The following is a 24,913-nucleotide window of genomic DNA, read 5'->3' as shown; positions in this document are numbered from 1 at the left end:
AAGTTCCTTTCAACTCCGAGATCATGCATGTATCTATCGGCTTAAAACGGTTAAATTAAAACCGATATAGACACGACGCAAGCTGTATAAGTTTGGTAGTTGCTGCTATGCGTTTCACAACCTGGTCTCCACTCTTTCCAGAACTCTTCTGGACTATAACTCGTCTGCTAGATAAGTAACATCTAGGTATTCATTGGAAGTTCTCGATGCTGACTGTCAGCGCTTCAGCGCGACCTTCGTATTCGAACGAGTTAAGGGATCAGAAATGTAGCGTTTCGCCAACAGCGAAACTGAGACCGAATTTGTGATTATGCCCGCTAATTGGCCGCAGGAGATCAGAAATGTACGTCCTGGACATCTGTGGGGGTGCCGGGCAGCTGGGTGGTGTCGGTGGGCTGTTTGACGAGCGGGGCAGGGCGCGGGCGGGGCTCCTGCGGCTGGGTCTCGCGCGCCAGCACGCGCTCCACGTGGCGCGCCACCAGCTCGGCGGCGGCGGCGGACGTGTGCGTGAGCGCGCACAGCTCACTGACCGACCCACGCACGCGAAGACCCCGCGCTGCCGCCGTGATGCACGCCACAGCGATCAGGGAGGGCGGCACCAGGAGAAACTCGGTTTCTGTGGGAAAAGAAACACTTACATCAATAAATGCTTTCTATCAAAAAATATTTTATCCCCTCCTAATTACTTTGCCCCACCTTCTATAATAGTGTCAGCAAACCGATAACGACAGATAAAACAGGAAGGTCGGAAGGTGCATTGCACAAATCTATCAGTAAACGTGTATCTGTTTTGCCAGTCTAGGTACCGTACCTATTCGTGAATTCAAGACGCCGAACGACCTTACCTACCTATACCTAAACTAGTACGCTTCATCCAATAAAAGGTTATCATAAAGTCTAGACGACTTAATTTTTGTTGTTTGATTTAACTGAAATGCTAATTAAAATTTATTGTTCGAAATTACCTACCTACCTACAATGAAGTTAAGTCATACAAATCGAAACTGTGATATTTCAATATAGAAATGATTGTAGCCTTTTTTACCACCCAAGCCTTGACATTTCATCGAGATGGAGTATTCGTTCAAACTGATACAAATCGTCTCACGTTTATAAGCTGCGAGATACATTTTCATATACTTAACCGGAATCGACGCGCATCTGTTGAGGCAATTATATGAACAGGTGGTTGGCGCGGACACCTTGCATCTCAGCGGCCTTGCATCTACCTGCGCCGCGAGCAACTTAATATACAACGATATATTAATAAAAACAAACACGCACTGACCGCCGATCGACCCGAAAATATTCTACAACCAACGTTTTGCAATGCACTACGAGTATTCCTTCGGCGTAAGTTTGACGTTTAAAGAAAGCATTATTCCCGGTCGACTGGAAAGGACCGCAGAAAAAATCGGTGTTACATTTTGCACAATGCCGAGCAATCTATTGTTGTTTAGAAGAATAAGGAAGGAGTCGAGGTTGAACAGCTGCCAGATTTGTGCACTACGTCCCCGTCTGCATCTTTTTGTGTGCGCCGCGGGACAATAGAATCGAATAATGGTAATTTACATCTTAAGTCGTCTAGTTAAGGGCACAGCTGCAATTTCGCCACTATCGAAGGAGCGACCCCATTATTTGTACCCAAGAAAATTACGATCGAGTCTACGACTAATCAATAACGATCCTAAATAAATATTCTATTGGATATTATGAAAAGTAGCATTAGGGAACGCATGTCAAAATTCTAAACAATATATGATTTAATTTATTGTGCGTATTTCAAAAATAAATTTATCTATAAGACAAGTTTCTATTGAAGCTCCCTCGTCGTCGGCTTGGTGACCTAACGGTAGCAGTATTGAAGCATAAACACGTTTGAAGATATTTTAAAGTAGTAAGTCGGTGTTCGTAGTGGCCCGCGCAGGCAAGACGGCAGATGTGTCGCCACCTGGCGCGACCCTTCCGCTCTGCCTCTACTAACTGCACTCGTAGGGTCACTGCCCACCTACACCCGTCTGTACTTAGCTCGACCATGCCCTTAGACACTTTTCTTCACGCTATATACTCCTGAAAAAACATGCCACACGCGAGCGTTGGCTGCTTTAATTTTAATCAGAAAAAGCACCCTAGACATAAGTCTGTAAGGTTTGTTAAAGTTTCTAACTACCTAGAGGTCATTAATACTACTTAAAGCTTCGAAGAGCTTCAAATCGCTAACTTTTGTAATTTCCACAGAAAAGACGCCGGTTTTCCCGAACGTTAAATTTTTATAAACAGTGTTTTGGGTTTCGGCAACGCATTACGCAGTCGACAACGATTGCGCGGTGCATATCAGAGTAGATCTCAACAAGCATGGGCAGCGGACCGGCGCGATCCGTTGCACGACAGGTTGCCTGTCAGTTGGCACCAACATCTGCTGGCCAAGCACACGCCAAGGGGCCACAAGACACCCCCGCGTCTTACCAGGGCTTGCCCCTTGCCCTTCTAATTGTAGTACACTTAATAGCCCCAACAGTAACAGACATCGAGGACCGTTAAGTTCCGTTCATCAAACCCGTCTCGGATCTAACACAAATAGATGCGTCACGAAATTGCAAGGGTTGCAAATAGTCAATGTCTAATTGTGCGAAACTGGTTGTTAACATTTTTATGTTCGCCGTTTAGATTTTATGTCTTATTTTGCAAAACAAGTTTTTAGTTATAGATTCGGGTGCATAATGTAGTTTTTTGCTTGAGTAATAAATAAGGAGTGGCAGCTTTGAATAGACAAGTAACTTAACCTTATCGCAACTGTACATAAGTGGTTAACAAAATCAACTGACATTTAAATGTCGTTAACAACCTTGAAAACATTCATTGCGCGTTTTTTGCAGTTGAGTTATTGATTAAAGAAGAAACCAGTTCACATGGTAAAAAGATAAGAAGCGATGTAAAAAATAAAAACGAGAACATCCGCATCCACCTCCGAAGCAAAACGGAAACGCGAGATTGTTGGTTCCGAATTTATGAAGAGACACGTTGAGATTTGTGAAGACGACTCGAGCTAACTTAAAACCGAGTTGTTTTCTGCACTAGTCGAATATAGCCCTTATGTATTTGACTTAGGGTTGATGTTGTGTTAAGTGTTTGAGTAGGGTCGGGACGCCAGGTGCGCGCCGAGACGATCTTTTGTCGCGGAGCTTTTGTCGGGGAGAGGTAAGAGCACAATACCCGCGGGACGTCTTCGATTGTCGCGAGTCAGCTGTCGCGCTGCCCCAGACCCCGCGAGCACCCAAGCGGCCGTGACACGGTTCGAACATCGAACGCGCTGCATACTCAACCTAACCTATTATGAATTTAAACTGGATTTGGACACGATTTCGTTATAAGTGGCGTCTACCTGGCTGCTACCCGTCATCTTAAGATTTTTTATTTTTTCAAAAAAGTTGAGGCTGTCACGGCGCGAATCGCGATCAATTACATTAGATATTTGCATAATGGCGTAAGAAAAAGGGGCTCAATGTCTTTTAATAGCGGGCCGTAGTACAGTTATTAAGAAGAGGAAGTTTAGGGTCAAGTCGTGCTATTACCCTTTCACACCTCGTGTTTGCTTACTGTGAGGTACCGAGCCCAACAATTACGTGACATTTCCGGCGGTCGCGTGACATGTGACACCAACGCTCGGTCACCCTTGACAAAGCTCCTTACTCTCCTTAGTAAGTATTGGGTGATAATATATTTAAATAGCACAAAAGTGCATCTTAAGCCGACCACTGACTAACAGGCCGCCGGACGGTAACGGCCTGTCAGTTAGAACAAAAATTTGACAGTTCCGAACAACTGACCGGCCGATATCGTCCGGCGGACTGTTAGTCAGTGGTCGGCTTTAAAGTGACATTCCATTTCCAACTGCAGCTGCAATACTGTTCATTTTACTATGGAAGCTCGTCGCTGTCATTGTCAATTTCCATAGTAAAATGAACAGTATTGCAGCTGCAGTTGGAAATGGAATGTCACTCTTAAACTATCCAATCTATGTATTTCCATGAAAACCGTTCACTTTTTGAGATTGTCACAGTTAAACCTAGACCAATTGTTTCAATGCGCAACACCTAAAAACTAAAAAGTATGGAAGAAATGCACTGACTACTTTAAATAGTTAAATAATGTTGGTATGAGAAATTGAAGTACACTTTATTAATAGCTATTTAGGTACCCAAATTTCAGAGTGCTGTTAGGTTTAGGTAGGTACTCATACTACTCACTCATTCTTTAACAAAGTTTCGATTAACGATTGTCATTTTGGCTAGACTCACAGTATGTTCAATAGCCATTAACATTACCTACTCCAACGTTAATTCCGACACATGTCGTGTTAGATACCATTGTGGATACCATTGACCAAAATAAGGGTAACCAAGCAACTGTCAGCTATAAATAATTGTTATCAGACTCCGATGGACCATACGGGCCTAATCGGACGCAGTGTTAAACATCGACAGAACTTCGAGTGGTTAATTAACGAAATATCTCCCAACTTTCGCTTTGTATTACCAATTAGGTACCGATACAATTTATATCACTATGTAGGCACTTGGAGAAGTTTTAGTATCGAATAAAAAAGTACCTATACATAAAATGAACGTTTCGTTTTTAGCGCTCCAAACAAAATTTGTGATTAGAAATAACTCCTAAGTAAGCATTAGTTTCTAAATCGTGCACATTACAAAAACACCCATTTGCGGAGTTTTTTCTAAAGTAAAGATTTTTTTCTAAAGGTACAGAACTGGAGCCAGTTTTTTTATTTATAGGTTATTTTAGTTTACGTTGTAGTTGTAGCTTTATGTAGTTTTTAATTTTAGTATATATATATATATTTTTTTTGTTTATGTTAAATAAGATATACCATTAGATAGTTTAATAAAAAGTAATGATATTCTATAAAATGATAAGTAACCTGCCTAAATTCTAATGTTTCCTGTGATGGCCTCCCGCGAATTCGCAAGTCTAATATGCAAGAGCGAGGGACAGAGATAACGATTTTAGATTTTCGTGGTAGGTCCTCTGTAAAATTTCCAGGCAGTCTAGCATTAAGTTGCATTCTCGCGCGCGAGTCCATAGTTACCTATAACTCGTTTTTTTTAGCATTAGAAAGAACTTGCAAGAAGGTAAGCGATCTTGACATGTCTTTTAATTGAAAAACGCTTTTTAAAATTCAAAAACTATTACTTATGAAAGCAGAAGAATATAAATGATCGTATTAGATTCATAATTGTTACATATTTGCCGTAACATATTTTTAAAATGTGTTTTTCAATTAAAATACACATCAAGATTGTTTTCCTAATTCCTAATGCTAAAAAAAACGAACTATACGTTGAAGTCGCGCTAGATTTATGGAGTCGCGCGAGAACGCAACTCATGCTGACTAAAGTAGACCGACATCGACAGGGCCTGTGGGTGTTGGCTTTTCTTTGTTAACTTAGCTGAAACACTGCTGTGTAGGTATCTAGCCTCCACATTGTGGGTAACAAACAAGTATTCCTTCGGCACGTGTTTCTAAAACTAGTACCTAACTATAAATGCTACAGTTCGCACTTTACAGCCGACTACCTACAATTAAAATGTCAAGTACTGGCAGTATTAACATGCATGATAAATATTGTATTTTTTACGACGTGCTCAGTGATCGTGCAAGCTCAACCCTTCGGGGTTGGTGTAGGGTCACTGTTGGTCAGTGGCAATTACATAGCATGACCGGTTAGCGTCGAGCAAGGGTCCATAATAACATAACCACGTAAGCCCTACTGTAACCGACGGAATCTGCACCATGAAACTGGGAAACATGATACATGAGACGTGCATTCCATAACTGAAACCTTAGTTATAAAAGTCTATTAAAAATATAGGTAGGTAAGTTGAGTTAGCGAGAATAAGAGTAAATCCCTCATATACCTACATAAGACTTAGTTTCCATATGTATTTCATCCTAGAATTATATCGGTTTCTCCACTTACTTAATAAATCACAGCTACTTATTAAAATCATGTCATTGTGATCGTTATACACTTATTACGTAGGTATATACAGGGTGATTCATGAGACGTGAGCAGGACTAATCCTGCACACTCAGTAACTGATAATTGACCGATCACCGTCGTATTTAGGTGAAACAACCACACCTTTTCCTCTTTTTTTACTTTTTGGCGAGGGCAAATTTAATTCTCTACAATCATGGTCACCCTACAAGACCTAATTAATAAACATAAAACCTCTTTAACCGTAATGACAGCATTATGATTACGAAGAAAATAAACTGTCAAACTTGAGTGAGATACGAGTTTTCAAAAGTAACCAGACCGTGATGACATTAAATTTGACACAGAATATCGATAGTTTACTATTCTAATTGTAGGGTGACCATGCATGTCGTAAATAAATTTATAACTTCTTTTTTCAACACGACTAGAAAATTAACGTTAACCTCACTAATACTGATACGAAACAGTTGCTTATAATTTACGAAATGCGCAGTGTTAGTCCTGCTCACGTCTCCTGAATCACCCTGTATACATCTTACCTACACTTTCGTGTTCACAGCCTAGACAGAAACGTACGATAGATAGGTATAAACTAATTCTTACTTCATATTTAAGCAACGTAGGTCATTAAAAGAAACTTAATTTAGATCTTGAAAACAAGTTTCATCTTAAACACCTGCACGAGCACGTGAATAGTTTAAGCGGTCATCCCACATTAGAAATAATTATATTCCTTTCGGTCCTAAAACTGTACCATTAAAGTTTTTATGTATAATTTGACAATACGAGAGGGTCAGTGGCTGAGGGGCGCAAGCGCAAGGTGTGCGATATCACAGCCGAGCATGTGCGAGTTCCGATACACGCGTCCATGCGTGCGTCCACTCTATATGTATACACATGTGCACGCATTACTACGGCGTACACAAACAAAGGGACGATTTCTAATTAATCGAAAAGCTATTTTTGTATTTTCAGCGGAGCGGAATTCACTAAATTAACTAGAAAACCGATTCGCACTCGCGTTTACCGATTAATTCGTACATTAACATTGTAAAGCAGGAAGTCAGGGCCCGCATGTTACACAGTATATTTTAGCGAATTTATGAACTCGCAAAATACCCACACATGATACCTAAATTATTCTATTCTGTCTACTTATAGTGGATAATTTAACATATAGTAGCTATGCTTACTTATACGTAGACGTACCTACTTATACCTATAGTTCGTTTTTTTTAGCATTAGAAAGAACTTGCAAGAAGGTAAGCGATCTTGACATGTCTTTTAATTGAAACACGCTTTATAAAAATATAAAACTATTACTTATGAAAGCAGAAGAATATAAATGATTGTTTTAGATTCATAATTGTTACATATTTGCCGTAACTTATTTTTAAAATGTGTTTTTCAATTAAAAGACACATCAAGATTGTTTACCTAATTTCTAATGCTAAAAAAAACGAAGTATAATTCTCGTACACCGCAATAGTCACGGCGGTGTGAAAAGTATTGTCGAATTTGAGAAACTTACCAGTATAGCAGACGGATGTGAGTGTGAGGGCATGTGTGCGCACTAAAGGGTTAGCGCGGCCCCACGGCACCCGCGCTAGGAACGGCTCGATGAAGTCGAACGCGGTAGCGATGGACAGCTGCCAGTTCAGCCGCTGCAGCAGCAACAGTTCCCATTGCTGCAACAAACCATCACTTTAAGGCCGAGCCACACCGGCATGCGTGTGCGTGACGTGCACGTGTGCGTGCGCTAAAATGTTGGAGCCGCACACGCACACGTCACGCAAGCGGTGTGCCATCTCTCATAAGGATCTGTATACTACTACGCCGCAGGCGCACGTGCACGTCACGCACACGCAGCCGGTGTGCACAGGCCTTTACATTTAGGTCTTCGCAGGTACGTAACACACCCATTGTCTCTTCCAAGGGAGCAACCCCATGTGAACCTCGTCCCTTGCAACAAACTACGCTTTTTAATTTCACCCAATGCAATTACCATCCACTTATTTAAGGAGGACCCAAGAAGGGACATGCGTATTCTTTGCAATTGAATCGTAACCGTCATACTCGGTGAATCAGGCGGAAACCGCAAAAAGTGATGAATCGCGTCACATGTGAAAATAGAAATATGATAAGAAAGGATTGTTTATTTAAAAGGGGAGCCGCTCTATTAGAATAACAAAGACAATGTGAAGCCACTAAACTTCACAAAGCGCTGTGATAGAGTTTCCGTGTAAAATAATTAAAATGTTCCGTTATCTTAACAAGGTTCATTCATCCATAATAATTTAAAAGCTTATCGGTTATTGAAATACACGTCAGCAAAGGTTAAAGGCATAATTTGGACAAAATTATACATGAACAAAAACATAACAACATTGTAATAACTAGAAGTGATAAACATGGTCGCACGATAAAATTTAATATACGATGATATGAACTTTAATTGAAGAAGAGACATGTGTTGCCTACAGGAGCTACGTAATTCGTAAGGCACGGGAATGTGAAACTGACCCCTACGCCATATGACCTCATTGCGTATGCGCACGATGGGTTTATCGTTGACATCGCACGTATTAATTGCAAGGAAGTAGGTATGTCCCACGATGCCATACGGCACCTTGAAGTATGCGATGCTTTTCTCACGCTCTGTTATATGGTATTTTAATTCGTGGTTAATTATGGGACCTATGCATTTAGTTTTATCTTTCTAAACATTAAGTGATATCTTCTTTCCCACAAACGTTATGCGGAATACGTAATTGGTCTACTGTTTAGTATTCAACCTGGGATGTTTCGAGTCAGTAGGAAATTAATTTTTTGACACCTGACTGTACGAGTATTACGGTGCCGTATGCGTGTGAATCCAGTGACAAAGTCAACGCACAGCGACCGCTCTAATTGATCGAGTCACACCTGCCTCTACCTGGATATTACGCATTATGATATTTTGGAGGACTGTGGGAATGTTCTGTATGTCTGGCTAAGCACAATACGAGTGCACTACACAAACAAATGCAGTTACTTTCTCCAATATTGCAGCAACGTGTTTAATTGTTAACTTCAACAATGGGAATGATAGAGCTTTGAACACAACATTCTTAAGTCATTAGAACGTGTTTGCGCTACGTACCATTCCTTACATCTATCGTAATGGGGAACATAATAAGCCTTATCTTGATATCAGTTCGTGTATCCCACATTTCCGTCGGAAGCCCGTAAGTAACCAGTCAGTGCTCAAGACCGTCACAGGCTGCGACTTGCAATGGCGGCGACACAATGATATTTATTTCCCTCCCTCAAGAAAGTGTCGGTCGCGGAAGAAGTAATTACCGGAAACTAACCACACGGGTGACTTAAGGAAACGGGTAATATAAGGGCCATCTCTTTGGGGTGACATTTGACTTGGCTAATCGAGTTCGTTCACAGTGGAGCCGAAACAATGGGCAGGCGCAGGTTGCGGTCGCCGCAGGATGTAGGGCGTTCGGCGTTGGAACCACTTGACCTTTCGTGGGTGACGAGCCACTGAATCACGCGCCTTTATTAGATGCTATCATAATGTTGGTTAATTAAAGAAGCCTACGTGATTATTAAGAGGAGCACGCTCGCCGCTTTCTTATGTTGTAACTCGCTTCCGGAGTAGGATATTTACAATTATCACGCTTCACGCTCAGAACGAATTCGCTGATGCTGACTACGTCAAGCGAACATGATGGCTGACAGTTGGCAGTGGAGTGATAATGTAAAAACTGTTTTCTCACTTACCCTTACTTCCTGAGGGTGAACTGAGTTGTCAGTGTAAGCACAGAGCAGGTCGACCGAGAGCGGGTGGCACTGGCGGAACTTGGAGGCGAGCAGCATGGCGGTGGCTGCCAGCAGCTGCAGCTGCTGCCGCGAGATGGCGCGCTGCGCCAGGAACCGGTCCATGTAGCTCACCGCCAGCGGGAACACTTGCTCTTCACATTGTTGCTCTTCGCAGACCTGGCGATGAAATTAGATGATAAACTTCTCAATTTTTACAGGTACTTAAGAAGATGTTCCTTTTGTCTTGTTTTTAAGGACTTAAGTACTTTGTAGTTGTCGAGGACTAATAAGGTTTTATTAGTAGTATAATATATTTTTTATACCTTTTGTCTATTTTTACATTTATTATATCTATCGAATTGATTAAATGTCCTCGATTCCGGGACAGTATTAGGTCAGGGAACAGTTAAGAAAAAGGTTAGTTTGTTACTGATCATCACTTGGTCTATCCAATGTCTGGCGGTCCCTTATTTCTAAACAACTTAATAGCAAAGTAATTTTGAGAATGAATCCACCTGCATGACGGATCTGCGTGTAAGTATCTAAACAAATGCGAGCTAAGAATACTATCTGTGGTCTTATTAAATTGATTTAAATGGTAGCACCTTCCTCCACCTTCACAGGAGGGGTTCTTGCAGAATAAGAAAGAAAGAAAAATAAGACAAAAATAAATCAAATTATAATTATATTTATTACTAATTGCATATTATTAGAAAATTGATTTGACATTTAAATATTGTTGTAATACTAAACCTACAGTAAATTTAAGTGTATTGCTATTTTCGCTAATTATGTTTACTGTTAATTAAGTACCTGCGAGAAATAAAAGGTTTTTTATTTTTATTTAATTTAAGTATATTATGTTAACTTAGTATGAGAGGCATTGAAGACAATCCAAATTCAAATAGCGAGCGAGCGAGGGTATAATTCAAATACATAGCATCAGTACCTATTAGTAGTATTACGATAGCAGATATAGCGAGCATCGAAGACCCCTCTTGTACCTACTGTTCATATACCATATATATACTCGGTAAAATATCCCCAAGGCCTACATGCACGTAATGTCAAGCGTAATAAAGAATAGGCTGCGAAAACATGTTTACAAACAAACACGAAATGCGCCAAACTCGACCATGTTAACCGCGAACAATTACGGGTGAGTTTCGCGTATCAAGGGAGGGATGAAAGTCGATTCCGTTTTTTATGTTTCAATTGCATTTTTTCCTTGCATAATATCAAAGGATAGCGAAGTTTTTAGACTTTTTACCTGAGCTTACCGACGGTTATAAAGATTCCGTGTGCATTGAAGAGTTAAGCTCAAAAAAGCTGATAAAAAAGTTTCCGTTGGTAGTCAGTAAGGGCTCAATGCATACTGTACTCCGTAAAGCATAAGCGTGAACCTTAAGTCAAAGCGTTAAAACTTATTTTCGAACGGCTACCTAATCAAAGTGCAATAAGCTCCAAGGTTTGTTATTAAACTTATTAACTCCATACGTTACGTAGGCTTCTGCATAAATATGGATCAGGGATTTATTAACTCACAATGCGAGTAGCCTTCTGAGTAACCTGGTTAAACATCGTTTTAATGTGAACACCATATATTTTATTTACATTGCATTGTGAAAATACCCACACAGATAGTCCATTCATAAATTCATATTAATGTGTTTTTGAAAATGCAAATTCGGAAGGTATGATTTTATGGAATGAAAGTATTAATTATACATATAGTTTTCCTTTTTTACCTCATTTAAGTACTATCTACATTATGTTTAAGATTAATATGTAGTACTACTACATGTAAATAACTGCGCAATAGGCTTCACAATTTAATGATGTAGGGTAGTTCTAAACAATTTAGTGCGTATTCATACCAAGGTGAACTAATTACATCTCATACTTATACATAAATTGTATAACGAAGCGTTATCTTAGCTCAACAACTACGTACACAATCACTTTCTTAAGAAACAAAAATATTAACATTACCTACCCTTTCGTTAGTTCCGTAATATTAGAAATACAGAGGTCAATGAACTTAGTCTTGAGGCCATTGACCTTTCTGATAAGATGTTGTTAAAATCCAGGTTTATGATGTTCAATTGTTTATACTCCAGTGTTACGCGTACTAGGGAATAATAACCAATCGCAGTTCCTGGTTCTATATTTTTTATACATACTACTTACATGCAAAGTAGTTAACCCTTTACCAGACCAAGGGATACATGTACTTAACAAATAATTTTATTAAGTTTAAAATAAAATAAATACAAATATGACAATATCTTACATTCTTCGTAAGCTATACCTACTCGTGTCTTAAGACATGTTTAAAATAATTATCTTCAATAATGTTTACCTAGGTACCTACCTAAATACCATATAGTAAATAAGCCGCAGCTATAACAATTTTAAAGATACCGCCATACATGAAAAAGCCAGCAGCAGCTCACCTCCAGCATCCAAGTGGTGACAACCTTCCTCATGAAGGGCTGAATGTCGATCTGGACATGCTGGAAATAGTCCGTGTGGAGCGCGTGGAACCTCTCCAGCGCCAGCAGGTTCCCGAGGAGCCTGGGGTCCCGATCCAGCGCTCGGTCGGGACCTGCGACGCACATGTCCCGCCCCGTGCTCCCAGCAGACACCTGCATGTTCTCTTCACAGGACAAATCCATCACTGATTTTTAGCACTGCACGGTTAGGAGGAAGTCGCTCGAATCGGAGCGCGGTCGGCGTGCGACTTACAAGCGAGTGTAAGCCGAACTGAGTTGTGGCCTCGTGGGGTTTGTTGTTGTGTCGGCATGCAAGGGTCTGCCCTAGGGGCGCTCCGGTGTGAGCCCGCGAGTAATTTTTTTGTGCTCCGTACAAAACTTTTCACGGTAAACTTATAGGATCACTTTCGGTCTTGCAATCCAAATCCGCTAAATATGTTTTTGTAATGAAACACTTTCTTGATAACTTAGGGCCATCTGGCGTCTTTCGGGCGTCGGCGTCTAAAATTCTTTGGCCGACGTCGACGCAACGTCGACGCAGCGTCGACGCAACTGCGCAGCGACGTCATTTTCCATAGCGCTGGACCGACGCCGACGCTCGAAAGACGCCAGATGTGGGGGGGGGGGGCGCGGGGGGCCCTTAATACTCATGTGATACTCATTTATTCCAAAACCAAATTGACTATATACGCGGCGGTAGAAAAATCTTAATAGCGCGAAGTAGCCGACAGAACAGCGACATCTACCGTGAAATTGGGCAACTATAAAAACTAAACATAGTTACTACATTCAACCAGTAGCCAACAATTTTACAGCTACTTAAATTAGTTTTGAAATTATCATTATAAAAAATATGTTTATGTTTAGGGAGGTTTTTCAAACAACTGTAAGGTTTAAAAATAATAATAATAAGTGAATTTTATAGCTAAAGGGGAAGTGCCCCTTTAGAACTAAAATGGGGGATAAAGTATGGAAGATACGGCCTCAGGACTTTTAAGGCCTGTGCACACCGGCTGCGTGTGCGTGACGTGCACGTGTGCGTGCGGCGTTGTAGTATACCTACATAGCCTTACGAGAGACGGCACACCACTTGCGTGACGTGTGCGTGTGCGGCTCCAACATTTTAGAGCACGCGCACATGCACGTCACGCACACGCAAGCCGGTGTGCACAGGCCTTTACTCGGGCAGACGCAAGTACAAAGTTTACTTAACGAGTCTTATGCATGTGAACCGTGACTACCAAACGTCGATGGCTACGGTCACAGAATAAATAATAGTACTAGGTACAGAAGACTCACTGTCTAACAAAACGCGTCTGTTACAATCAAGACAGATATGACCGCTAGATGGCGACAGCGCCACGCGCGGTTTATGGCTAGCCACCAAAATTGGTGTGGAACGGATGTACTTTTAGCCACCTGTAGCAAAGCGACGAAATCGCGGAGTGAGCCACGCCTGCTACGGTGTTGGAGAATATAACCAAACAGTAGGTAATCGCTTACCGTCATAGTACAGTCATTATATCCAAAAAACTGTCCCTACCCGTGAATAATTAGTTCTTGGATTTTTTTTTCGTAGGTCCCTCGGGGGGGTCACTGGGAGTGTAAATTCAAAAAGTAGGCTTAATCAGGCTCCTGCGTATATTCGAAAAATGGTTTTTTCCAAAAAAACGGTATTTCTTCAATAACTCGGCCATTTTTGATTTTACAGTAAAACCGTAAGGACAAAAACTGTAGGAAATTTGATTCTCTACAAGTTAGTCCAGTCATTATATCCAAAAAACCGACCCTTCCCGTGAATAATCAGTTCTTGGATTTTTTTTCGTACGTCCCTCGGGGGAATCACTGGGAGTGTAAATTCAAAAAATAGACTGAATCAGGGTCCTGTGTATATTCGAAAAACGGTTTTTCTTGAATAACTCCGTCATTTTTGATTTTACAGTAAAACCGTGAGGACAAAAATTGTTCAGAATTTGATTCTCTACAACTTTGTTTCCCTTCATTTATGCCGTAAAGCGTGGAACATAGGAGATAATGATAATATTTTGAATTTGTCGCTTTTTTCAAATTTTATTTCCAAACTATCGATCCTAGAAGAAAATTGTGAGGACCAAACTTGTAGAGAATCAAATTTTCTAAAATTTTTGTCCTCACGGTTTTACTGTAAAATCAAAAATGACCGAGTTATTCAAGAAAAACCGTTTTTGGAATATACACAGGACCCTGATTCAGTCTACTTTTTGAATTTACACTCCCAGTGACCCCCCCGAGGGACCTACGAAAAAAAATTCCAAGAACTAATTATTCACGGATCAAAATCTATAATGACTGTACTATCAGATGATCCGGCTTGTTCGCCACCGCCGTAGAATACAAAACTCTGTACAGTAAACTTATGGTAGTCCCGGTTCAGAACAGGAATACGCCCTAGAGCACCCTTGTTAAACGTATACAAGTTCTTTGCAACCCCTAATACTTACGCAAAAAAAATATAAGTATGTACGTAACTAACTTATTATTCTTTAAAATGCTTAAGTTAAAAATAATGCCCTAAGTAATGTCCGTCGTCGAAATGGCTCGTATAAATACTACAGGCGTCTCACACTGTATGCTATTTTCCCAATTTTGATCTTCAATAGAGGGATTATTAACTTTATTTCCTTAGAATATATTTTATTTAGTAAATAACTAACAGTTTTGGGAATACGCTACCCTAAATATGTTTATGCAGGGATGGAGTTATGCTTTAGAATATTTAGATCGCGATCAAACGACCAAAGTCATTATGCACACGCCAACATTATTAATAAAAGCTAGCAATTATAATCCTTACTTCAAAGTATAAGTATTACGGTTCCTTTGACAGCTTATACCGTAACACTTGTAAGCATTTTTAGTACTATCGATACAATTATCGAGTTTTCTTGTGTAGCGTTCCTATAATTAAAGGACAATCTAAGGAATGTATTTTTCGAACTCGAAATAGGTAGGTACATATTGCGCAAGTTTACTCCCCATGTACTTAACACTCACGTGCCACATGCACCTTTCCATTATATTAAATCAATGCAAATCGTCCAAAAATAAAAATCCAGTTTAATTTTACATTATTTTATTACCTCCAAAGAATTAACAACGAGCCATGAAATTTACAATGATATAGTTTTTATTTACAATGGACAAAAGAGTTCGGGAGGGCCGGGAGGGCAGCTGCACGCGCCGGCTGTGCGAGGACATTATAACAAATCCGGCCACACCTGATAAATATACCTCATTATTCCATTCTCTTTCAAGATTTCTTTGTCCTCCCGAGGCAAACGCGTGCGCAGTGATTTTTTAAACATGAAATAGCACCTGCCTTGGTCTAAAGTTGTATAATAGCGGGTGACAGCGGCAGCGGCTACTACTTCGAAGAGAATTTGTTATTGTAGAAAGGAATGAATTTCACGAGCACTTTCCAGTCGGTCACGTATAGGACAAATGTGGCCCAAGCTGCTCCGAAGTACGCGATACTAGGACCGAAGGCCGTTAGCTGTTGTATTTGCCTTTTTCCGAGCATTTTTACTTTAATTAATAATGTTCTTTTTGATTTAAGTATGTCTGTCACATCATTGACGTATAAGGATGACGGAAAATAAATATGATCACGCCAGTACAATACTTTTCTAGGTTTATCAAAATAATATGTTCTAAAGAGGTCTTATAGTGTAGTAAATAAAGGTAGTGGACCCCGCAGTAATTCCTCAGCCAGAAAAAACTTTACAGTATGATAAAGTATCAATAAATAATAAGTATTGTATAAATATCCAAAGAATAATAATAATAGAATTAAAGTAAATACCTAAAGTCTTAAATCTTTAATATCTTTTTACAAAATAATGCTCCTTTCAAACTTTCGTCTTCACCGGAAATATTCATGTAACGTATTGCAACAATATATGAAATATTAAAAAAAAATATCCCAGCAGAAATACCAATAACATATTTGGTAAAAAAAATTTGGACGGAGGAATTACTCGGTTAAATATTTAAACAGATTCGTATTTTTACGTATAAATACCTAACTTAGGAGTGTTTTTAGGGTTCCGTACCTCAAAACGAAAAAACGGAACCCTTATAGGATCACTCGTGCGTCTGTCTGCCTGTTTGTCACAGCCTATTTTCTCGGAAACTACTGGACCAATTAAGTTGAAATTTGGTACACATATGTAAATTAGTAACCCAAAGATGGACATTTTTTTTTATAATTTTAAAATACATAGGTTCGAAGTTATTTAAGAAAATACAAATAGCCAAAAAATGATATTTCCCCCTGTATCTCCGAAACTACTGGGCCTAAAATTTTGAAAAAAATACACAAAATAGTTCTTTACCTATAGATGACAGAAAAACCTACTAGAAATGTGCAGTCAAGCGTGAGTCGGAATTATGTACGGAACCCTAGAAAGGCGAGTCAGACTCGCACTTGGCTGGTTTTTTTTTGGATATTTATAATGTTAGTTTCGGTTCATACTATACAATAACCAAGCAAAATTTCATCGACTGAGGAATTAATGCATGGGTCTCCATACAACAACTTGCTTAGTTTACTACACTATGAAGATACCTAGTTTATGAATATTGTCATACATTGTATGTATTATTTATACCGGGTGGGGCCCGTAACACGAACCAATAATTAAAACATTTATTGTAGGTAAGTATTCTTCAATTTCCTCAACTGATAAAACTTTCGTTTAACTACTTTTAAAAATTTAGAAGTAGGTGTCCTAAGGACTTCTAAAAAATATGAATAAATAAAAAATAGGTGTATTTTTCATATAAATTAATTGTTATCTTCAATGTACGCTATCATCATTGTAATTGACGTTGCTTGTTACGATTTAAACATATAACAATATATGGTACTAAGGTATTGCTATAGCGGTACCTAATGACTGGGATACAATTCGTCAATATTGATCCTCATGAATAAGATAGATTACCGCTTTAAAAATTGTCTAATCAACATACGAATTACACGAATTCAAACAGGAAAAACGCTCGCAAACACATTATGTTTGGGCTGTCAATATTAGATCTGCCAGGGGGGTACCCGTACCCGTGGGTATATAAAGAGCACTGCTAGCTGTAGAGCCGCTGTACTATTTGAACATTGTGAAGAAATCACCATCATGAAGGCTGTTACGGTGAGTTTCCTAAATATTAATAAAAATAGCTTATACTTCCAATGGGGTTGGCCGGTCGAAGTATTTAGCAGATGGCTTGCCCGGGCAATCCCTGATATAGTTCGTTTTTTTTAGCATTAGAAAGAACTCCACAGAAGCAAGCGTGCAGTTTTTATCAGGCTCTTTAATTGTTAATAATTATTTAATTATCTAATGTAACATGGTCAATACATATAATTTACTTCAAATTATTACCGCTAAAAGTGCCAGATTTGGAACCACAAGCTTACTTCTGCGAAGTTCTTTCTAATGCTAAAAAAAACGGACATAGCATTGTGGCAATTTTTGAAATGAAAACTTCTTTAGCGGCGCTGTGCACTTTTTGTGATGGGGAAAAAATGTTAACCTTTTGAACGCCAAACGGCGCATCCATTTGCCGCGCCACTGACGCCACGGGGGTAAAATTTAGTTTTGTGAATAAATAATGCCAATCTAAAAGTGGGGTGTTTTTCAGTAGATTTTCATCGAAAAATGATCGACGACAAATGCCGTCTTTGGCGTCGTTATCACGATTTTGCGTTGACGTCAATTGCCGTCTGTGGCGTTCAAAAGGTTAAACTCGCGACAGGTCACGTGACCGTAAGATTCATAAGACGTAAAGTTACCACTTACCTCCAGATACCTCTGATACCTCCAGACGGGACTGATCTAATCGGTTGATTTGATCAGAAATGAATGGTATTTGCATCCGCACTTCCTGATTCGATCAGGCAATTGAATCAGATTGGCGAAAAATTGACTATAATCTGGATACGCCTTAAGACGGACACGTGACCTAATCGAAAAACTGTCATAATGTCATTGAGTTTTCAGTTCTGCCGGCACTCCCGGAGTGCAACCAGTTGTTTTTTTAAATAGTATTTTATACCCTGGATACCAGCCCTTTAAGCCAAATCTCATAGAAAAAGTGGCAAGCTATGATGGCGCCTTACTATGCAAACCTTTGACAGTTGCCAACCCCATTCCCATTAGGACATTAGCAAAGAGTAAGTAAGTTTAATTAGATAGAAACGGAGTGTAAGTACTTATATACATTGTAATGCACATTGGGTCTTTAGGCAAATCAATTGTATTTTTATAGTATGCCAATAACATAATACATCAAAAGCTGATTTTACCCATTAATTTGGTTTGTCGCTATACTGTGAAGGTTAGTCTTAATTATAGTTAAACGCCCCAAAGTAAATATTCACCTCGACTCGAGGAGTAAGTTTAGATGTCTATAGGTAGACAGCAAAAGATCATTGTAGACAGCTCAATCCCTACCTACATAGATTATCTATACAGGGTGTTTTTTATATTATTTTTATTAAATATACCTACTGGCATTATTAGGTACAATTAACTTAACTAAACAATTGAAAATTATGACATCTCAATGTCATGTAGGACGTAGTCCGAGATACTAAGACAATATTTTCATTTCGTTATTTCAATTTAAGTATAGGTACTACATATTATTTAGATATGTAATCTTCGAGCAACACTGGCTTCCGACATGTAATGAATGAGACTCATAAGCGATCTAATAAATCCAGATAGAATACTTTCAGCCACAAGACGAAAGTGGAGGGCCCGCGCGAAATCACCGTTTCATACAAACGGTAGTCCTCATTTTCCTCTCTGGATAATACTATTATTATTATTATTTCTGGATATTTGGACACAATTTGTTATTGCAGCTATGAAAAATTCGAAAAAAATCAAACGTAGGGGACGTTTTTCTAATAATTATTAGAGTTAGGTGCATTTCTAATGGGATAAAAAATGTCTTTGTTTTTTCCTTATTGTGTTACCATTTCCCCATACACTTTGTATGGCGGTAACAAAAAGGAAAGTTTGAAATTATAGGACACTTTTTCTAGAAGGGCTCGCGATCCTGACTAAAAATAACACAAAAATTGCAAAAAAGATCACAATATATAAAAATTCAAAAAATAAAAGAAACGCTCTAATATACATCAAATTATGTAAAAATATTATTATATCAATACCCAGAGAGGAAAATGGGGACTTCGTTTAAATGGAGAAGATCCATCCTCTTTCCTTTTAAAATAACCTGTATATATATTAAGTTACTTCAAAGATGTCGTCATCTGAAACCTTGATTCAAGAGGCACCCAATTTGGGTACCCAAACAATACGATTGTAGCTAATCAGGTTTTTCCATGCCGCCAAATTACCTGCGTAACTACATATATGTACTTACATTACATACATAGATGACACAATTGTATGTAGGTACACTTCTCATATTTTTGCCAGACTGGGATCATATTTATCAAACTGATGTTGATTTCATTTTTAGGGTTCCGTACCCAAAGGGTAAAACGGGACCCTATTACTAAGACTTCGCTGTCCGTCCGTCCGTCCGTCCGTCCGTCCGTCTGTCACCAGGCTGTATCTCACGAACCGTGATAGCTAGACAGTTGAAATTTTCACAGATGATGTATTTCTGTTGCCGCTATAACAACAAATACTAAAAACAGAATAAAATAAAGATTTAAATGGGGCTCCCATACAACAAACGTGATTTTTGACCAAAGTTAAGCAACGTCGGGAGGGGTCAGTACTTGGATGGGTGACCGTTTTCTTTTTGCTTTTTTTTTTGCATTATGGTACGGAACCCTTCGTGCGCGAGTCCGACTCGCACTTGCCCGGTTTTTAGTATCTAAGCGCCACTTGCACCATTACACTAACCCGGAATTGACCAGTTAAACCGTTAACCCAGTGTCCACTGTTGTACTGGTAACCTTGGTAACTCCAGGTTTAACCAGTTACCCCGGGTTAGTGGGATGGTGCAAGTGGCGCTAAGATAACTAATTTAACATGAATGATTTGTTTGACGGTAATATGGTATGTGTAGCTCTTAAACGGGTGAACCGATTTGGATGCGGTTATTTTTATATTTGAATCACGTTTTCTAGCGGTGATTTTTAGATATGTTTTATCAAAATCGGTTCATCGGTTTCATTTAGGTAGTTTTTTTTATTTTGATTTATGTGTCTGTGAATTTCAGATTCTTCTTTTGATAGTCGTCGCCACGGCTTATGCTCAACGAGGTGGTGCTGGTGAGTTTAAATTTTCGTAGGTATTGTTGTTATCTATATTTAATCCTAAAGTTCACCTCTTAATTTGGAACAACATAAAAAAAAAACAAAATCAAATATAAAATGCAGTTTTCTTTACGAGCTGGTAGCTGGTGTTGTGAAAATTAAATAAAGGGTTATGTTATAATACTATGTTTTCTCCCTAGGAATTGATCCCGCGTTCGGCAGACCGTCGGTGGGTGGAAACAACGTTGTTATCGGTAAGACAATTTGTTAAGTACTTAATTTCTTAATAAATTAAATAGTCGAAACGCGTCACTCACGTTTTTAACTCAACATGCTTCGCACCATAACGAACAGCTTCAACTGGAGCCACACTCGTTGACTGACCGACATACTGCAAACTAGAAGAGCTTGAGGTGGTTACGACTAAAATAAAAATCGTGAGATATCAGTTTTAATATTACATGTCCCTAGCCACTGGACAAAGCCTGAAATCCCACGTAGGGTTACTTCTCAGGAACGTAAATATTATTTAGAACAAAATATAAAAAAAATTATGCAAAATGATAGAGAGATGACTACGCTACGCCACGGAGCGTTAACGATTTGCACATTGGCTAGGCACCCTGAGATTCTGACTGGACAAAATCTAACTCTTATGTGATGAAACTTTTAGTTTTCTTTAATTCTCTTATTAATTTTTGGTTATTATTATTTCAGCTAATCCTGATCCCAGCTTTAACCAAGGAGGTAAGTTTAAAAGTAGTAGTTTAGTAAGTTTTTAGTAACGGTAAGTATACTAAGTATAAATATTTAGCAGATACTTAATTTCATCCGCTATAATTGCAGCTGATTGTAATCAAGAGACAAATCAAAACTATGTTCAAATTAACAGTGGAGTTACGAGTGGCTCCGACTCTGACTTTGTCGATTAAAAATAATTTGGTATATTCTCTGATAGAGCCAATTCAGATACGTTAATTACAATTAAATATAATATATCTATTTATGTTCCCAGGGCAAAACATTGATTCCGCATTCGGCCGTCCGTCCGTTGGTGGCAGTAAGTATTAATCAACTTCCAAATAATACCTAGTTCAAGTATCTTTTAATGGCTCTTCTACACCATTGGCCACGATGGGCAATGCAGGTGATCCCGATCGGCTTAGCGCCACTTGCACCATTAACCTTACCCGGAGTTAACCGGTTTAACCTGGAGTTACCATGGTTACCAGTACAATTTGACAGTGGGTTAACGGTTTATCCGGTTAACCCTGGGTTAGTGGGATAGTGCAAGTGGCCCTTAATGACCTACAGTGGCCCTGGCCCGTGATCGGCGATGACGGAGCGTAATCACCATTCTGTCGGTGTCGGAAAAACATCAATGTGGCGGCCATGATTGTGCGCGTGGCCACATGATGGAATTGTCGCCCATTCTGTAATGGACCATCATTGCCGATGGTGTAGAGGAGCCATAAGATTAGTAAATGCGTATCCAGACTAGTCAATTTTTCGCCAACCTGATTAAATTGCCCGATCGAATCCTGAATCTCCATCGGTCTATTTGATCATCTCGTCTGGATACCACTTAAGATATCGACGGGACGTATCGGAGAAATTGCGTCTGATGAGGAAATGCGCTTTTTCATTATTAAAGATAGATCTAATATTCTAAATGTAATTTTACCAAGAACGTGTTTAATACGACCTCCTTGCCGAAGAGATCTAACAACCTTTCCATTGTCTTGTATTAATTCTACAAAAAAAAAGACCCAGCAGATGCAACTTGCAGTTGAACTTTTTGAAAGTAAAGAGCTGGTTTTTGAAATAAACCAACAAAATACATAATCTAAACATCCCTATAACATACAAACGTAGTGCATAAAGGATGACTCACGTTAGACAGGGCCGTGTCCGGGCCGGATCTTCCGGGGCTTACTTTTCTATGACTTGACAGGTAAGCACGTGATGCTTTCCATAGAAAACGATGCGCCGGAAGCTCCGGCCCGGACACGGCCCGGTCTAGCGTGAATCAACCTTGTTTCCCATCGTTTTTCCACGGACAGTATATAGGTACAGTCGCCATCAGATATATCGGAGCGGTCAAGGTGCTCACAAATATCTGAGCACGCCTCTATATTGTCAAGGCGTTAGAGTGCGTGTTCAGATATTGTGAACACCTTGGCCGGTCGGATATATCTGATGGTGACTGTACAATAAGTACTTAGGTACTGAGGTTGATTGAAGTAGCATGACAAATACGAATGTTTCCGAGAAAATACGATGGAAAATATTATGCACTACATCTGTACAATTGTCACAATGTTCAGTTTATACCTACCTACCAATTTTTCTGTTTGTTTACAGATAATAGGCCGCAAACATGTAAGCATTTTTTGATAATTTCCTTCTTTTACTAGACAAAAAAATATGAAATCTATTTATACAATTAGGTTTAAAAGAAATTAAGACTAATGTTAATTTAGAAGTCTTGACAGTCTGCGCTGTCAAAATCGCTGCTAAGTTAGCTTGGTCTGACTTTATCAGTCTAACAGTCTAAGTTCGTTATAAGTACCTACTTAATGTTTGTATTTCAGACCCCAACCCGGCTGCCCGCGGTTAGTTACGGAATTCAGTCACTTCATCTTTATCAATAAATAGGAAAACTTTTATTTGTTTTAATAAAAAAAAATCTGGTTTAATTTTTTGTTTTACTGCTCTTCGTCTAGAGTTAGACCGTAAAAGTCTGCAGCGATTTTGATAGCCTATGAAATTATGACGTATAAATAACACTTACACTGCGTGGGCTATCAAATCCGCTGCAGACTTTTATTGGTGCGACTATACCTATTTTATTCATTATCCTATTTCATTATGCAATTCCGTATTTAGCATTGTGCCATCGCACACGGATCCTAGAGTCAGACAGAGATAAATTATCGCTATCGTAATCTACTACGTAACGTACTATCATAATCGTTGGAGGCGTCTAACTCCAGTGATCAAGCCTTGTTTTTTTTTATAAATGAAAGTTCAATTCAAAGATCTGTCAGTTCAGTGAGTTAAGTACAAAATTGGTACAGAAGCAGGATGATTTGGTCTTCACTGTCACATTAGTGTGGGTAGTAGTTAAACAAGGAAACGTTAAAAATATTTCTTGATACAACATACCTTTATTGCCGACTGTACTTTCTCTCCTTTGCATGTCTATCAAGTACCTACTTCTCGAGACCTTTCAAATGAGCCTAAACTCAATATGGTTTTGATTCCATCGAATAGTTCATTTGGCTACCTTCCCACTGCATCATAAGATCAGCTCCATCATGTTAGCATAATATTGCATTTGTCATCGGAAATATGGAAGTATGCGAAATTTCAGCTCAATCAGACACCCGGAAGTGGTTCAAATTTAAGTTACAAGATTTGGAGCACCACAGGTACAAAGAGATATAGGTATACGCACTGAAGTTTAATAAAAGTGTGTAGAAAACAGAGTTTTAAAAACAGTGACACATCATCCACGGCGAGTACTCTAGATATTCTAGATAAAAATAAACACACTGGCATTTCAAACTGCCGTGTGATTCCCACAGAGAGCTATAGAGTTAAGCGCCATACGCCACATGCAATACTCAAATTAGGCCACCACACTGCCCGCTACGCGACCACTAATTACGAACTTATCAATTTGTCAACCCATAACCATCCCCATCTTGCACTTATCTGAGCGAATTATAGCCGTAATGCGTGAGGGAGCTTCGTGGTTCTGAAAGTTCCCACAGCATGGTGAAGTTTTTAAATCCCTAATTGAAAATTAAATAATAAATGTATCTCCCAAGGCTCTAAAATGTATGCACATGTCCTGGGATTGAGCAAACTAATATTACACACATTTAGGACATTTTTTTTTATTGTTTATTTATTACACACGAAGTTACAACTTTTTGTCAAATCCACAAAACTATATTTTGTTTGACTGTGGAGTTAAATAAAGGTATTAAAACGATTTACAGCTTTCTAGGAATTAATTCCTCAAAACGCTTTTTTTATCTAATTTGATTGGCCTATGTCAAAGCTATAAATAAATAAATAAATAAATAAATATTATAAGGACATTCTTACCCAGATTGACTAAGTCCCACAGTAAGCTCAAGAAGGCTTGTGTTGTACCTAAGAATAATTTGTTGTATAAGTACCTAAGAATTTGAAAAAACCAAAATTCGTCAAGAAACAGTGGCAATAACAATAGAGACCGCTACTTGGAGTCTACTTAAACCCGGTTCGAATTTACACTCCAAAAT

General features: G+C 39.1%; 1 protein-coding gene and 1 long non-coding RNA gene across 2 annotated transcripts; one reads left to right on the top strand and one right to left on the bottom strand.

Moving 5' to 3' along the window:
• Positions 1 to 214: 214 nt before the first annotated feature.
• LOC134666465 (G1/S-specific cyclin-D2-like) lies at positions 215 to 12,601 on the bottom strand. Its single transcript, XM_063523632.1, has 4 exons — positions 12,293 to 12,601; positions 9,798 to 10,013; positions 7,555 to 7,711; positions 215 to 616 (listed from the first exon to the last, which is right to left on the bottom strand). The coding sequence occupies exons 1-4, from the start codon at positions 12,512 to 12,514 to the stop codon at positions 336 to 338; spliced, it is 876 nt and encodes a 291-aa protein (XP_063379702.1). The 5' UTR covers positions 12,515 to 12,601; the 3' UTR covers positions 215 to 335.
• Positions 12,602 to 17,486: 4,885 nt separating this feature from the next.
• On the top strand, positions 17,487 to 20,873 carry LOC134666991 (uncharacterized). The gene is made up of 3 exons (XR_010098568.1): positions 17,487 to 17,520; positions 20,579 to 20,630; positions 20,816 to 20,873. It is a non-coding gene; the product is annotated as an uncharacterized LOC134666991 (long non-coding RNA).
• Positions 20,874 to 24,913: the final 4,040 nt, after the last annotated feature.

This window comes from Cydia fagiglandana, chromosome 8 (genome assembly GCF_963556715.1).
Source record: "Cydia fagiglandana chromosome 8, ilCydFagi1.1, whole genome shotgun sequence".
Classification (NCBI taxonomy): domain Eukaryota; kingdom Metazoa; phylum Arthropoda; class Insecta; order Lepidoptera; family Tortricidae; genus Cydia; species Cydia fagiglandana.
This window is presented reverse-complemented; position numbering and strand designations above follow the sequence as displayed.

What these genes read in the sequence shown, in the direction of transcription:
- LOC134666465 (XM_063523632.1), bottom strand. Translation starts at nt 12,514, where the DNA reads ATGGATTTGTCCTGTGAAGAGAACATGCAGGTGTCTGCTGGGAGCACG. An exon ending in TCACCACTTGGATGCTGGAG is followed by an intron (nt 10,014 to 12,292) that starts GTGAGCTGCTGC and finishes TTTCATCGCCAG; the next exon opens with GTCTGCGAAGAGCAACAATG. An exon ending in CACATCCGTCTGCTATACTG is followed by an intron (nt 617 to 7,554) that starts GTAAGTTTCTCA and finishes CTTTTCCCACAG; the next exon opens with AAACCGAGTTTCTCCTGGTG.